Source organism: Copadichromis virginalis, linkage group LG18 (genome assembly GCF_057382275.1).
Source record: "Copadichromis virginalis isolate Kocher_CV1m ecotype Utaka linkage group LG18, C_Virginalis_male_GT1.1, whole genome shotgun sequence".
Classification (NCBI taxonomy): Eukaryota; Metazoa; Chordata; class Actinopteri; order Cichliformes; family Cichlidae; genus Copadichromis; species Copadichromis virginalis.
Genome location: NC_140635.1, coordinates 34,491,773 through 34,509,399, shown reverse-complemented (window position 1 = coordinate 34,509,399; position 17,627 = coordinate 34,491,773). Strand labels below are relative to the sequence as shown.

Below are 17,627 nucleotides of genomic sequence, written 5' to 3'. Positions count from 1 at the left end.
CGTATCCGACACTGGAGGAGAGGACTTTGGTGGTTTCAGTGGGCAGGAAGAAGAGAAAGATGGTGAATGACTGACTTTTCTTCTTGTTAAAGCCGTGTCGCTGCACCTGAGCCTAAAAGGTAGTCCGAATCTATTGTTCTGGTGTGCTGCAGGTTACTGTTATGTACTACATGTGCAAATATGTACCCATAACTTGTTTTTCAAAATATTAATAAAAGGGGTGTGTCTCCAAACAGCCATCTCTTTCCTGACAATTCGCTTTGTGCATATTCTTTACATATGATGAGTCAACATTGAAACACCTGCGGCTTTTAGTCAGGTGCGGCTAATGTATGTACAAAACAGGATTTTCCCCTGATTTTAGCTTGTGCGGCTAATATTCAGGTGCGCTTTGTAGTCTGGGAAATACGGTAATAAATAATGACACAAAATGTCTTAATAACAATAAACTACAGATAATTTAACACGTATTTCTCTATTATTAATGTCTTTTTTTAAAATATGGAAACAATAAAATGTTGCAATTGTGCAAAAGAAAAATCTTTATGAAAATTTTGATATTTTAAAGAAATAAAGTTTTATTTCAAAACATTTAAATGAGACAACTGTAGCCGCACTACCAGGTACAGTAAACTGTAAGACAAGATTATTTTGAAGAAGTACAAAGTGCACAAGTGACAACAGACACGAAATACCCCAGACATCTTGTTTTTCATTTGTTTATGTATGTGTACCTACTACATTATACATAGAGCAGAGAAAAGGTCAGAGGAGCCAAAACACATTTACTGAAATTCATTATTTTAAGTCTAAATTCAAATGTTATTTTCTGAGTGACCTCTCTGATGTTCACGCTATTTACTATTCCATGCATGAGCTGCTGTCTCCATTTTTTATTTCTCTAGTTCATTGCGTTACACATCTTAAATGCATTATGCACAGGATTACTCTGCTCCATAAGCGCTGGGGTGGAGCGGTTTGGATTTTACAAGAGCACAGCTATAAGAGATCTGATGAATCCGAGTGGTGACTCTCTCCTTAGTTGAAATTCAGAGGCTGTACCTTCATCACAACTGCTCCACTTCATGAAGTAATTCTCATGGGAGTGGTGCTCAACTCCAAAGTCCACCAATTATGAAAAATGCTTTCTCTAAAACATAAAATCCAGATTTCTTGGCAGGTACGTGGCTCCATAATTATGTCAGTGGTGACAAAAATACTGTTTAAAGTTTTTATATTTATATGTGATCTGCATCCTACATGGGTCACACAGCTGATGTTATTCTACTAACTGTAGAAACAAGTGAACAAGATGCCTTATGTTTGTGGATTTTACACAGGCAAAACATTTCCACCATGCATGTTTGTGAAAATGTTTTTTTATCCTCTATCATTCCCTCCAAATTCATTTAGATAATTACTTCTAACCTATGAGAGAAAATAAAACTTATGTGTTTTAATTAAAAATCCAATTAATTTTTCATTTATTTCACTCTGCAATTGCTGCAACTGAGTTTGTGCAATACACAAACATAACCCCCTTTGACGCATTGTCTTGTAACTTAGAAAACCGTATGGCTGAGGAGGAGGAAAAACAAATGCATTAATAAGATGGGTAGATGAACATCTGCAATAAAATGTAACTGCTTTATGACTATAAAAGATAACATTTCATAGCAACATGGAGTCTCAACCTCTATCATTACTTAGAAAAATGCACAGTGTCAGATGAAAACAAACAAAGAAACATCTCCGGCTTGGAGCTACGCTTGTCTCTCGTTTGGTAGGACATGAAATTATCTGTGTTTATCTGCTGAAAATGAGTAACAGCATAAGATGAAATAAAACAATAAATACTCTTTAATGCTAAATACCAATAACAGCCAATAAGCCGATGACCCTAAAGTCAAGGTAAATGATCTGTACTTCTAATTATCATGAGAAATATTGTTCAGTGCACTTGTTCTTTAGGTCGCGTGTCTTTTCTGACCTGGCTGTTTGTGCATCTTTCAGCTTACCAGGTGCGAGGTCCATATTATTCTTGTCATTACAGCCCTGGAGCGAGTCCAGGGTACGGGTGACTTGGCTGGCAAATTCCTCCCCACCATTCATGCACTCCCGCTGCAGATGGTGACGCAGGTCGGTAATGTCATACTCATACCTGGGGATGTAGTTGAAATCAATTAGCGAAATCATTATCAGGCTTGTCTAAATTAGAATAAATGTCACAAGTGGCTAATGTGTGACGCAATGTACTGATAAAGGCATCAAAACACATTACAGGCTAATACAATAAAACCAAGTGTGTTGTGTACAGGCTGATTTGTGGAAGCAGCTGTCTATATTCAGGCAATATTAGGCTCTGCTTGTGTAGCATGGAATTAACAAGATACTGTTATTCAACTCAGCAATGTGTACGCATGCTGTGTGCTTATATTTAGGGCTTGAGCTCTAACCATCCCACATCCAAACCCTGCTTGTACCCATCCAAAATCGGTGTCTCCCGGATACTGAGGGTACCGCTGGAGTTTGGACCCTGACCCCGGGAGTTCCTCAAGCTCTCGCGTGCCTGGCCTCCCATCAGCACTGATGGGATGTAGTGGATCTCATTAGCTGCCTCAGCACTCGCGCTCTTCTGGGGCTGAGGGATGCGGCGGCGTTTACACCAGCGTCTGCGAGTGTAGAGGATCAGGACCAGGCAGAGGATGGACAGCAGAAGGGCAATCATCCCGCCCTGAGGGGAGGAGGGTGGCATTTGGAGGAGAGACAGAAAAAAAAAAGGGGGAGAGGAGACAGAAGCGGAGAGAGAGAAAGCAGTGTGAGTCAAAGGCGAGAACAGAGTCAGAAAATCTTGCCAATAGAATACGGATCAAAGTCAAAGTCGCGATGCCAACAGCAACATTTGAAAAAGGTTGCAGCGACAGTTTACTGTCTTGAATTACGCCTACAGTGTTTTTACATGACACCAGCTCTCTGAAACATTCCTCTACTTTGCTTCAAGGTGAAACGGAAGCAGAATACGCCTTTTATCTTCATTTGATTAAACTAATCTTAACTCATGGCAACATTTTAAGTGCTGAGATTTTTTCTTAAATTTAAAAAATGCACTTATTCATGTTGTTGCATGTGTCATACCTCAACACATGTGTGGAGATAGGCACAACAGTTTGGCTCTGCGTAATAATCCAACCCTCTAATTAAAATGTTCCATCTCATTAGGTCAACACAAAAGTCAGAAAATCATACGCTGTGGTTTTATGGAGTACATGCCAAACAGTCTTGCCCAGGAGCAGCACCTTCAGCCCTCACATTGATGAAGAACATTACATTTTCCAATACAGGTTGCATTTGTTTGTACTGTATAAATTGCATATGCTGCAAAATGTAGACTGCTTGTGCATGCTTATGTTTTCATATGATTAAGGTCTTTGACAATTAACTGAATTTTTGGCACGGTGGTTAGCACTGTTGCCGCACAGCAAGAAGGTCCTGAGTTCAATTCCACCATCAGGCCGGGGTCTTTCTGTGTGGAGTTTGCATGTTCTCCCCGTGTTTGCGTGGGTTCTCTCCGGGTACTCCAGCTTCCTCCCACCGTCCAAAGACATGCAGCTTGTGGGGATAGGTTAATTGGATAATACAAATTGCCACTAGGAGTGAATGTGAGTGTGAATGGTTGTCTGTCCCTATGTGTTAGCCCTGCGACAGACTGGCGACCTGTCCAGGGTGTACCCCGCCTTTCGCCCTATGACAGCTGGGATAGGCTCCAGCGCCCCCCGCGACCCTGAAAAGGATAAGCGGAAGCGAATGGATGGATGGATGGGAACCAGTTTTGTCTATTAACGGTCTATTACCCTTCAATTTGAGATCACATTTGACTAAAACTGTGTTTTTTTGCCAGCACAAAAAGGACTGGTTTGTTCTGACCAATACTCAGAACACTGGGAAAGATGATGCAGATCTAAGACGGAGAATTCTAGAATATATACAAATCTGTTAGGAAGTCAGTAAGTACAGTGTACGTGTGATGTTTTAGGATCAATGCTTTTAAAAACAATGTAATGCTGGTGACCACCCGTAGTATGAACTTGAAAATCGCTTCACTGTGAAGTGATCATATTCACAAGATTATCAGAAAACCTGACCTCTGACTTTGAGTTTGAGGTCACCACGATTTAAACTTTTCCTACTTTTTAGCAGATGCTACTATGGCATCAATTTGACAGTGCAAAGGCACCTCCTTCTCAAGTTATGGCATTCACAAACTTGGGTGTCCATGCTGGCCACCCGCTCTGCAGTGATATCAGTCTTTTAAATGAGGGTTAAAATCTGTTGTAGAATTGTTTGCATTAGCTCATAGCTCTATAACTGGCAGAGCTAGTCCTGGTAGTCAGGCAATCGTCTCGCTGCCAGTTGTTGATTCTCACCATCCACTACTTTGCTCTTTGATAGATACATAAACCTGAAAACTACTTTTACACAGCCATTCTCATGTAGTGCTGTCTCTGTTTACATCAGGACTACTAAGGGAAAATAAGATCTACTATTAAGCATTTACTGCAAATAAAAATGGATTAAGGAATGTAACCAACACAATTTTGAGAAACCTGGTTATTCATTTCCTATTTTGGAGTTTCGAAGGTCCTCTACCATCTGCCAGTGGGTTGTGGAGTACCCTCAGCACACCTGCTTTTCAAAACATGGTAGAGGTGCAGAGCTGCAGATAGTGACCAAAGTGTCATCATGTTTGTTTTAGTACCTGTCACATGCATTTGATGCTTCACACCAGTGAACTTGCATCATCAACAGGTAAGCTCAGCTGACGTTCCCCTGTTAGGTGACTGATGTTGGCTGCGTAGTTTTGAATGGCCTCTCTTTCAGGTTTTCCCACATTTTCCATGATCCATTCACCATCCACGGAGTGACAACTGAGACTCATTTCATTTCCACGGGTTTTGGATGTGTATCCATTCCCATCTCACATTTTATCTGCGGCTTCACAACATACTTGTTGAAATTTGTATCATTTTAATCTCTAGCAGTGAAACTCAGACTTCGTTAGTTGCTTCCAGTGTTACTCTCTGCAGACACTGAAGCCGCAGTGTGATCAGCTCGGGCCCATTTCACATCACAACGCAGAGATGTGACAAAAGTCAAAAACAAATGTGCCCCGCTCGCGGCCTGTGGAAACGCACAAGACAGAAGTCAATTGTGACATTCAACTCAGGAGGTACTGATCTCAGATGACTGGGTCAGGTCACATAACTGTTTTTATTTTCCTCTTTTTCCCTCTGATTTTAACCACTTATGAGGGAGCTGATGGTGTAGAAGCATGCAGTGGCATCTACACCCGCAGAGAAGGCACAAGATGGACAGATGAAGGGCGACGAGCCTGCCCTGAGGACAGGTTAGCAGAGTGGATCGAGACAGAATCAGACAGAAACCGGAGAGAGAGAGCCAATGAAAGGGTTTGCAGTCAAAGGGAGAGCAGAAAAAGCGAGAGCAGAGTCAGAGAATCCTGCCAAGAAGCAGGATATGGATCAAAGTCAAGGCAAGTCAAAAGCACACAGCCTGTGAAAACACAGTGAGAGAGGGATTCTAAGTCTGAATATCAGCCCGCAGCTCCTCTATAGATAAAGGCAATGATTGTTCATGGGCAGTTTTATGTTTTTGAGTGTGACTGTTTTGAATATTTAAAGTAATGAAAGACCGAGAATGATGAGATAACATTCAGACAAGACTGTAACACATAACACTGCATGCACTGTGCATGCAATTTATCACCTCCCTGCGACTAATCTGATACCAGCAGCTGAGCTCCATCAAAAAATCAAAATCAGATAAATTGTGCAATTTGGAAAAGGTCAAGAGTTATGAAAATGTCAACTTGACAGTGCACGTAGAGACAGACGGGAGGAATCTAACACACACGATCTTTTTCTCTTTTAAGAATTAAACCCACCAGTCTGAAAAATTTACAGCAAACTGGATAAATTCTCCCTCCGGCTAGGTGTTCACGTGTTTACTTAACTTGATACATAAACATCCAAAATTATCTTCTTTCTCCTGTTCATTCAAAATAATAAGTAAAGTACACCAGTGCCTAACTGATCCTGCCTGTAAGCGATACTCATTCACCACACTGTTACAACAAAGGTTAAGTGAAACTGATTCAAAAACAGTGACCGGGAAAAAAAAATCAATTAGAAATAAACTGCGTCAGCTCAGTCAAACAAGTACAGTTATGCAAAGATAAGCAAAAATGATTAACTGAAAAATGGATTTCAATGAGTCATTTACATAAAATATCCCTTTTCAAACATATTAGGGAGTCTGTGGCTGAATAAAAATGGGATTTTGGTTGCTATTATTAATTTAAATCAGCAAATGTTGCGGCCTATTTGCATAAGTTGTTTGTTTAATCTGCACAGTCAAGGACATTAACAAATAGCACCATGATATGGGTACTTGTGCAGTAAATCTGCATGTGCAGTGGACAGAAAGGAGACGAGGGTCATTTTGTTTGCGACGATTACATTTTTAGCTCTTTGAAAGTCACCCTTGCAAACCTCTTTTCACAGAAATGAAGCAGTGACTCTAAATGCAACTGAACCAACGGAGGATCTGACATTTCTCTCTACCAGAACAGTCGTGGACGCTGACAGCAGCAACACACTTAAAGTTGCACTAAACAATATTTTTACACTAACAAACGGTCAGATCACTTGAACTGTAAAAATGAGTCTCTGTGAACCATTTGCTGCCTGCTAAGAGAACAACATTAACAACTTGTGGCTGAAAAAAGAATTTAGTAGGTAAACAGCCAGTCTCACACATTTGGTGGAGAGCAAAACAAGAGCAAGACCTACAGTTTATATAAAACATGACAAATTAGCACCCAAGTAAATCTCAATTTGCTTGTAGCCTTCATCACAAGGAAATGGCTTTAACAGGGTTTTATCTCAGTTTCTTTTTAGTCTTTTAATGATTGTGGAAAAAAACTTTTTTGCATTTATTTTTACTATGATGCTTCTGTGACATCTCCTGTGCAGTGGTGATTTTGCCTCTCCCTTAAAGCCTCACTCCCTGTTTAGTGTGACTTGAGGGTGGCTGAGTGAAAGAGAGCCTTCAGTCAGCAGCATCTATGTGAAGAAAGTAAAACTATCGAGGTTTTGTTGTTGAACCCGTGGATGCGGATCATATAGATTCTCTCACGTGGTGCCTTTCTATAGTATGCCTCCCATTGCTTTAAGCATTGGTTATCTCTTGCTTGCCCGGGGTAGTTGCCATGTAGATTCCCAAGGCATGTGAGTCTACTGCCACCTGGGGCTCTCTCCACCCCTGCCTGCACCCTCAGATATCCCACAGTGATGGCAGACAGTCTGTTGCCCTTGCAAGACAGGCTTTACAGTCAAAAACACTCTCCAGTCAGGACCCCGTGAACCAGTGTCCTCCACCACTTTCTTCCCTTTATGTGTTTTTCATTTTCATTTCAAGTTAAAGAAAGCATCCTCCAAAAGACATAATCCCATTCACTCATACATATTTGTGTTAACTGATCAAGACTCTGTGCCGACTGTAACATCAGAATGACTTTTTTTGTTTGTGCTCTACATCTACCTTTTTTCAGACATGCAACTAAAATGTCTAGATCCCTCTTTCTGTATGTACTGCATTTCTCAACGCGAATGATTCAAAGCATGCCGAAGCGTAAGTAAAAGTATATGCATAAAAATATGTCTGCAATGAGCCTGTTTTACACAGTCAGGAGGAAGCTGGAGGGAATGGGACAACGATCTATCAGAGGTGTGAGAGAACGGCAGAGTCCAGAGTCTTTGGGTTTGAGTTAATCATGCAGGAGAGTCGTCTGGTTTCTGCAAATCACAAAAATGAAAAGGAGTTCCAGCAGCGGGCTGAAAAAACAAACAAACAAACAAACAAACACTAATATTTCTTTTAAACCTGCATGACTACCCTTGAACTTTAGTTTGTTCAACATATTTTATACTTATGTGTTTTCAACTGATTTTTTGTTATTAGAGTTACTCATTATTTTCTCAAACACTGCACAACAAATTGAAAAGCTGAGGAATTTTTCCATTTGATAAATAAACATATAGATTTATAAGTACTGAAGCACAAATGTATTTTTAAGCACCCCATTGTTTCATTCATCCCTGAGTAAACTTCAATAAGATGTCAAATGTCAGGTACTGATAATGATCCTCAATCAAATCTACCTCAGTGACAAATGTAATTCAAGCCCATCAACCAGCATTAGTGCCCATACATGGAGGGGGCTAATACAGGCGATGCAGGGAAAAAACTGTTTAATGCCAGGCATTACTTGGAATCCAAGTGGAGACTAAGTGAACTGTGTTCTCTTATAGAGCCAATAAAACCAGACCACACATCAGAGCATGCCAGCGCTCCAGCCCCATAATCCACTTACTAACGGATGAGGATGATGTTATAATGGCACCAGTGCTCCTTATGACTTACACCCCTGTCATGTAACTCCTGAATGGAGGAAAGAAGACATGGCCTTTCTCAGGCTGACGGAGCAGGCATAGTATTAGAGCTGAGCTATCAATCTGTCACTTAGTCTCTGAATGCGAGGCATTAAGAATCAGGAAGGCGGAAAGATCGGGACTATCTGACAGCTACAAGATAGCAAAAGGAAGCTTCTTGCATGGAATATAATAAACTTTATCTCCACTAAAGGGCCGCTGATTGAATTTGATATCAGATTACAATATTAATGGCTGAAACTGATAGTTTTCTAACAATGAATCCTTTCAATGCATTTGTTATTACGCTAGCTCCTAACCTGCAGTTAATGTTGTCAAAATATAACATTGGATACGTACAATGAAATGAAATGGAATGAAGAATGAAATGAAAGTTAGATTGAGAGGATTTTTAGCAATAGGCTTTATGATCCAGTGCAGATTTTGACATTGAACAAATGTGAAAGTCGCAACCCTATTTCACACGTGTCACACAAGGGCCTCTCCACTGGAAATGAATATTAATGACATAACTGGCTTCTATCATTTGATTCAATTTGGTGTATTTCATAAAAGCTAATATAGCATGAAGCCATGATAGTTTGACTCTGTGTGCTAATGGGGTATTAACGTGAATTATGTTACAGTTGTAAGTTGTAGTTGTAATGGTAAAAGTTTTAAATGCTTGAAAGATGTTTTATGCTCGAGCTTTTTATTTTTTTCCATTTCCATTCCACTGCTTTGAAATCCACAGTGGGTTTTGTATGAGATCACATAATTCATTTTATAATGGTGGAAAAATGAGTCCATAGTGTCAAAATGTTATCTTTTGATGTGTTATCTTCAGCCAGTTTATCAGAAACAAACTGGTATATTTTTATATATGTTTAGATGTAGTTTGAAACACGAATTTCTGTTAACGTGACACACAGGGATTGCCAGGCTGTCACAGTGAGTCCAGGACTTTGCTTCTCATAATATAATAACTCATAATTCATGCTTCCCACATCATTAGACTCCAGTCAGCCTATTGTTACTACAAAGTCTCTACAAGCCTGAATTACTGCCTATTAGTAATGCTTATGTTCTGTATTTTAGTGGTGTGAAAAGTTCCTGTTTGTTTGTATGTTTGTCACACTTAAATGTTTCAGATCATCAAACAAATTTAAATATTAGACACGTTTATTATTAAGGGGGAAAAATCCAAACCTACATGGGCCTATGTGAAAAAGTGATTCACCCATCAACCTAATAACTGGTTGGGCCACCCTTAGCAGCAACAATTACAATCAAGTGTTTATGATAACAAAGCAATGAGTCCTTTACAGCAGCGGTCCCCAACCCCCGGGCCTCGGACCGGTACCGGTCCGTGAGTCGTTTGGTACCGGGCCGCGAGAGTTGAGGCTCAGGTGTGAAATGTCTGGTTTTCAGGGTTTTTATCGGTTTTCAGCGTTATTTTGTTATCGTTTTTATCGTTAACTCGGTTTTCCTGGGTCTTTTCACCTGTGTTATGAATAAATCTTCTGTTTTTCGGTACCGGTACTAGTTTTATTTTGTTGTATTTATCCGCGACACCTTAAAGGCCGGTCCGTGAAAATATTGCCGGGCATAAACCGGTCCGCGGCACAAAAAAGGTTGGAGACCGCTGCTTTACAGCACTGTGGAGGAATTTTCTTTACTTGTGTTATCTTTGTTTGATGATCTGAAAGATTTAAGTGTGACAAACATAAAAAGTAGGAAATCAGGGACCACCATAGACAGAGAAGCACAAGTACAACACAGCAAACCCTCTTCATTGAATGTGAGGTGACTGACTATCAGTTACCTAGTTCTATATTTATGTGTAATTCATTGATATTACAGTGTGAGATCCATCAGATTCATCCTAGCAGTTGATTGATGGACAATGTACGCTAACCTTGCAGTAATTAAGCAACATATTTCTGTGCTGGGAAGAAAAAAAAAGATTTTGTCCACTATGACTTTTTCATGTTACTGATGCAAACACATCAAATTTGGTTTGTTAGTTGTCTCTATGTGATTATGCAAAATATTTAAATTCTAATATTTCTGTTTGAACTTCACTAAATAAACCAATCTGTGGCATCACAAATGTAGAACTGTGTAAAAGTTTTGAGTCTTTATACTTTACTTCCAAGGATCCAGATCTTCTCATTATAGTGATCTCGGGCAACATCTCTCCAGGGTATCTGAGCATCTTTCACAGTTTTTCCTTTCGTCACTGGCTGCTTCTTCATGCATTTTCAATCCAGTCCTTGTTTTTTTAATCTTTTTCAGAACAATGCTTTCTTGTTAAGCCAATATACAGTGACCTATAAATTACTATGAATTATACGAAGCGGTGGCAGGCCAAAAGGACTATGTATAACACATGAACATTATCTGAAAATCACATCATTAAGAAACAGGGAAAACCTGAGAAAACCCGAGAAATTCATCTGACCCTTCAGGTGACCCGTCTACAATTCTCTGAAGCCTCATCTGAAATGGTGTTAGTGGCTGTCAAGAAGCCATTCTTAAGGAACTGAAAAAGTCTGAAAAACACCCAGTTACACACTGAAAATCAGTGTTAATGCGTCCTATTTAGTGACTAATGTTAATCAAGTCATCAACGTGTACGGAGCAGGTCAATACAGAGCTACAACCGTGAGTATCAACAAGCAGTCTGCAAAATACAGTGATGGTTTAGGGCTGCATTTCAGCCAGTGGTGTTGGGTATCTTGTGAAATGGAAGAAATTGTGAATGCAAAAAAGTAAAGGAAGATTTTTATGCATCATTCAACTTTTGGGTTGCATGGTGCATAAAAAAGTTCAGCTTTCAGGCCCCTCTTCTGTCAAACCAACTTCTCATTTGGACTTGGAAGACAGACCCTCTTTACTTTTCAAGGCTAAAAAGTCTCCTTTCTGATAAAGCTTATAGTCAGACGTGGACCTGATGACCCTGAACTATTCATTAATGATTCTCTAATTATGCTGCTGATGGTGCTTCCCCACGTTTTTCTTCATTGAACTCTTTTTATTCTCGGTGTGTTTATAAACCACTACTATATTTAATCATTAGTTAAACTCTGGCTCTCACTCCTCTGCTCTCTTTCCCCTCGCCCCCAACCGGTCACTGTTGATAGTTCTGCTTGAGGTTTCTCCTTTTTAAAAGGGAGTTTTTCCTCCCCACTGTTGCAAAGTGCTTCCTCACAGAGGAACTGAACTGAATTTAATGCAATACCTTTTATAAAGTGTTTGACTGGATCAGTATGATCCCAGTCTAGAGTGATCGCAAATACACTCTAGCAAAAAGAAAATACCTGGACAGAAAAACACTCAATGAAACAATCACTATTGAGGCAGTGTTGGATCATCGCAACAAAGAATAGACCGAAAGGCAGACAACGTCCAAAGAAGAGTTTTGGAAACTTTTCCTAAATATGACTTAAAGAAAGTACAAGAAAGCTTGTCGAAAAGAATTCAGGCTTGAATTTGGTCATATCAAATACTGACTTTACAAACTCTAGTGTTTGCCTAATTTACTGCATTTCCATCTGTGTTTGCAAGAAACAGTCATTTATTCATGTAGTTTAAAAGGGCAGCCACCCACTGTCGTGCTAGATAAGGGAACATGAAGTAGTGACAGTATTTACATGCACTGAATCAGTTATTGGCTATTCTGCCATTAAGGTCTTATTAGGGTTAAACTCGTGACATGGCCCTATGACACAATGTGATTGAGCATCCTTTCTGTGGAGAATTAGCCAACTGAAGAATACACCCATTAACAGCGCTTGGCAGAAAAATACTGGGAGTAAAAAGCTTGTCCTGAGCAGCTTTGTCCTTCTCTCACAAGAAGAGACAAAAAAACAACAGGAAATGGAAAACAGAGGCCAACGGGGCCAATTATTTCACAGTACAGGAAATAAGGACCAATAACAATATTTAATAAAAACGAAAATAGCTTAATGTCAAACCAAGTGTTGCAAGACTTAAAACAGGCTTTCAGTCCTCTGTGCCATCAGAAATATTTCATATTTATTAGTAAAAAAGATAAAAATAAAGAACAATAGGACAAAAAATAAATATAATTAAAACAATGAAACCTTGTATAAACCTTCTGTGTGAAATTGCATGAAATACCTCCTAATGCTGATCTTTTACTGTCCTGCTACCAACCAGTGCGCTGCTGCTGACGCCTGGTGCAATAAACATGGAACGCTGAAGTAAACAAATCAGCTCCATCGAGCAGCCTGTTGCCAAATATACCTAATCTAACTTTTCGAGTCAGGATCAGATCGATATCAGTTTCATCTTCCCATAATCCAACCATCCCACCGTACAGCCAAGAGGACACAAAGGATATGTTGCTAACCACATTTCAAAAGACACTCCCAGGTCCAGTATTCATGTCCTGATAGCTTAGACCTTTTAAAAAGGACACTTTAATTAGGGTCTAAATATAGGAAATATGATTTTCTGTATTCAGTTATAACTGATATATCAGCAAAACTACACACTGAGCCAAAACAATATGAACAATATTCATATATTTAGTTTATATAGTTTTCCCTTTTATCTTCAATGTACCAGATTTTACTTTTATTCATATGCTAAAAATTCATATTAAGCAGGTTTCTGCTCACCTGTGTGCACATCGTTTCCAAAATGTCATCTGCACAAATCCAAAACTCATTTTTACACTTGCTCATGTGTGACTAATTCATTTGGTGGCACTGAATGACAGCTACCAGTTCACTGTGTTTCTACAAATACTCGGAAAATTAGAAGTGTGCTGCAGAATGCAGGGAAAATAATAGTGCAGGTGTTCTGCATAAAACCTTGTGATATTCAGTTAATATTACTGTGGGATGCACCTGTCATGTCCCAATGAACAGAAAGTCATCCAGTGACAGTAGATAAGCACACTTACGGTATCAACTGCTTATTGTTATTATTATTATTTTTATTTGAGTGCTTAAAAAAAAACATATTACTTGTGTTTTATTTGAGAACTTCCCTTTACAGCCCTTGGACATTGCTAATTATGCCATCTAAAGAGTATCAGCAAAATCAAATATGGTCAAGGTCAATGCTTTTAATCCCTAAATTGAATCTGTACATTTACAACTATACCATTGATAAATGTGTAGCGAGGTCTGGCACGAACTCTGTTTGGATTACTTTCGGGGTCAGTGCATGTCTCATTTAACCTGATTAACATTTATGGATTAAATCACAGCAGCAGTAAAAACATTTCCTTGTTCCTGTTGGCTCGTGTGGCCATGAAGCAAATATTACGGCAAATATACAGCAGCAGCTTGAAAAAGGGGAAAAAAAGTGAAAAGTCATTTTGCATTTTGTGTTTTTATTTTTTTCCTGTCTTTTCTTTCGGTCTGTATAGGAAATTAAATTGAGGCCAAAAGTCCACGGTTCATTTTCTGTTCCTGTAATGTCCTCTACACTTGCAAAGGGACAATAAACCGGTGAAGCAGCATGTAATGTTTCAGCTCCTATGCAAGTCTGATTTATTAAAAGCATGCTGTCTGCTTTATAAGGTACCGGCCCTGGATGAAATCCCAACAGACAGAGGAAATTATTTGATGCTGAAGCCATATCTAGTCTGACTGATTTCTCTTATGTGCGTGCTGAGACACAGCTTGATGGCACATGAGCGAAAAGAAGGAATACATATTAGAAAAATTCAATCAAACATAAACAGAGTTTGTGGTTTTCATGCACATAAAGCTCAGAGTTAAATCTTTATGTTTACTCATAATAATTGGTCACTTGGGGATTTTCTACCACCTTACAAGAGCATGTGATCAGCAAGCATATTTACACATGAATAAGCTGCATCAACATGCATTTTAATTTTTGAGCCAAAGGAAACACATTTTACATAGAGGTGAAGGAAACCACAGGATAATTGCTACAAAGTAGACCTCTTTATTACTGCAGACCTATCCATACAGTTATTGGTCATGTGTTCTGCCCCTTTAAAGCTGTAGCAGACTGCTGAGAAAGCAGTCACTCCTCCACATTTTTCTGCACGTGCAGAAAAGTGCAAATGCAAATTTCTCGCTGACAGTTTAACCAAAATCATTTCCAGTGGAAACTGGCCGACATATCCTCAGCATAACCATGTATAATATCCACAAACTTAAAAACAGCTTATACACACACAGTACGGTAATATTATGTTGAAGCACAGTACGTATCACTCCGCGAGGCTCCGCCTACGATAGCCGTAATGCTCCGACAATCCATCAAGCGGTGCGGCTTCGTAGCTTAGCAAAGTCGTACTAAAACATTTTTTTTACAGATTTTTGAGCGCCGTGTACATAAAATCGGTTCGAGGTCACCAGAATTCATACATAAGAATTATAAGGGGCACTGTCGATTTTTTCAGAAAATCAAAGGATTTTAAGAGCAACTTATTTTCCGAAAAACACGGTAATAACGACGGCCCGCTAGCATGCGCTACCAAAAATTGTGCTTTGATGTGCATCTGACAGACGAAAGCCAAACCAGTTCCACACCACTGAAGCTGCAGCATTTTTACAAACCAGTTCTGGTTCGTCTGTTTCATTCAACGATCCGCTTTCGCCCTTCTCATTCTCCGTCGCCGCCATGCTTTTTCTGCGTATGAAAACAAAGGCATTGCGCATGCACGTTTTACTCATATTCTATGGCGATATTTCATTTTCTTATCATTGCCCAACATTATACCGGTATTACCGTGAACGGTATGATATGGCCCAGCCCTAGCCAGTACCTATCCCAGCTGTCTCAGGGCGAGAGGCAGGGTACACCCTGGACAGGTCGCGAGTCTGTAGCAGGGCTAACACAGACACAGACAAACATTTGTACTCACATTCACTCACGCATTCACACATATGGGCAATTTAGAGTTTCCAATTGACCTATTCCCACTAACTGCATGTCTTTGGACTGTGGGGGGAAGCCGAGTACACGGAGAGAACCCACACAAACGCGGGGAGAACAATTTCTTCCTCATTTCCTTACTTCTTTGTTTTATTTATATCTTGCACTACTGCAGTACTGTTCATATGTTTGATTTTATATATTCCCTAGATGGTTTCTGAATCTTGAATCATCTTGTCATCCAAATCGGTGTGTAATTTTGGACTTCTATGGCCATGAGATGAGATTACATGAGAAGGAGAATTCTAAATTTGTGCTATCACTGCTGTCCTTGTTCCTCTCCAACACATGCCCAGTAGGCCACATTGTAGCAGTTGCTTTTACTTCTGTGACACTGAAAAACATACAGAAGAATTTTGATGACTATCAAACATCTTCCAAAACTAATGCTGTCTTCACTGTGCAGCTAATTATGGGTGTTAGAAATGATCATCAAATAATTATTTCATGAAAAAGCCATTTTATTCTTTTGATTGGTGGATGCTTAACGGCTGAAAGAAAATAATTAATAGAGGAATGGATGCAAAATCTGCCCCTAGAGCCACCTTAAAGGTGAGGAGTTTTTTGATCTTTTACAAACAGGTGTTTCAAAACTGTAAACACTTGTACAACTTTAAACTAGCTTAAAGGGCTCATCAGTGACCCCGCAGTTATTCATCAGGGCAGCTATTAAACTGTTAAAAAACCCACAAAAACAGCAAAAATCGCTGCTCTTCACCACGTCAATGCTTCTGTCAGCTGCTAACAAAATGTAACATGATAAATAATGACTGATTTTTCTTTAACAAACTCATAAATGATTCACTTACTCACACAGGCATATTATTAACTACTGTGCTTCAGCTTTAAAAGGCAAAGCGTCGGCTTTTTTCTTTTAATTAGAACAATGATTTCCATTTGGCTGTTTTGCCTTTGTTGTAAAACCAACCCACGGCGCTCGTTGTCTGCATCAGAGATTCAGCAGCACTACAAATAGGCCAAGCATTTGGGCTGTGTGCCTTCCTGACAGCCCATAGGGAACCTATGGATTGGTTTGTCTCGCTCCGCAGGCTTTTCAAAAACACGCCATGCTGTGATGCACATAGAGCAGCTCTGGAGGCTGGGATCCAGCCGGGGATCCTGCTTTACAAGTGGTCAGGGCCACATTGATTTAAGGTTTATACGATCAATGCTATCAGCATGGGTTTTAGGAGGGTCACCACATGAATGTCAATATCCCCAAGAGCTGAGCTGTGTCACAATGGCCATCCCCTCCCATAAGCTGTTGGTGTGTGTGCACGCGTGTCTTCCCTTAACATTGAAGCTTGTACATTTTCAAAAACACTAACCACTTACTGTGGAATGAACAGTGGTACAACATAAAGGGCTGCCACTGTGATTTCTCTACAGTCATGAGAAAACACTTTATGATTTTGCAATAACATAAACAGAGATTTACCAATTACCATGTTAGCATGTCAAGAGATTCAGGTGGAACCCTGCCAATTTAGTGTGCTACAATTACACTCAAATAAATAAAACATGAGATTTTCACTGGTTTTGGGAGTTTTGGACTTGGTTTAAATAAATCTGTCTGTTTCCCAGAAAAACAAACACATCAACATTTTAACATCGTGTAAGGATTTTATCTTTTATCACGATTACTTTTTCCTTGGCAAAGTTAGACAGCATGAGGTAGGGTGATTAGATAAACACTTACAAACGATACTCTCTCATGTGGTGATTTGATGTTGTTGGTTTATTATTGGCAGTGTAAAGCTAGTGTCAGCAGTGGTGGTGTGGTAGGGAATGTTTCCCTAGTGTAGAAAGTTCCTCACTCGAGGTGAAGGCAGCCTTGACCCTGACCTCTCCTCTAGCTCCCCAACCACAGTTTGATTAGCACCATCACTGATCCTGAGGCCTGCACTACAAAGCAGGATTTGGGCCTATCTGGGTAACTATAGCGATAACCCTGGGTTTCCTGTTCTTCGAAGGTGCCTTACTTCTTACCAGGGAACTAGAGACCGACAGGTAATAACTGCCCACTAACCAATCAGTTTTCCAGAACATAGCATCAGCATTCTTGGAAGATCTCTTAGGACACTACACAGACAGATGGCGGATCTAAAGGTTTTCAATAGTTTCTAATGTCTGAAGAGCATTACTATTAAATATAGATTCTTAGATGCA

At 39.7% G+C, this 17,627-nt stretch overlaps 1 protein-coding gene across 8 annotated transcripts in view; it reads right to left on the bottom strand.

Annotated features, from left to right (window-relative positions):
- Positions 1-17,627, bottom strand: part of astn1 (astrotactin 1) — a 500,282-nt gene that overhangs the window by 334,617 nt on the left and 148,038 nt on the right. For 5 of the 8 annotated variants that reach the window (XM_085439848.1, XM_085439850.1, XM_085439853.1 and 2 more), the window contains exons 3-4: positions 2,457-2,734; positions 2,019-2,161 (exon numbers count right to left, since the gene is read on the bottom strand). In XM_085439848.1, the coding sequence (XP_085295974.1) occupies positions 2,019-2,161; positions 2,457-2,734 (421 nt within the window). The remainder of the gene's footprint in view (positions 1-2,018; positions 2,162-2,456; positions 2,735-17,627) is intronic. The other 3 variants (XM_085439851.1, XM_085439852.1, XM_085439856.1) reach the window with 1 other exon arrangement.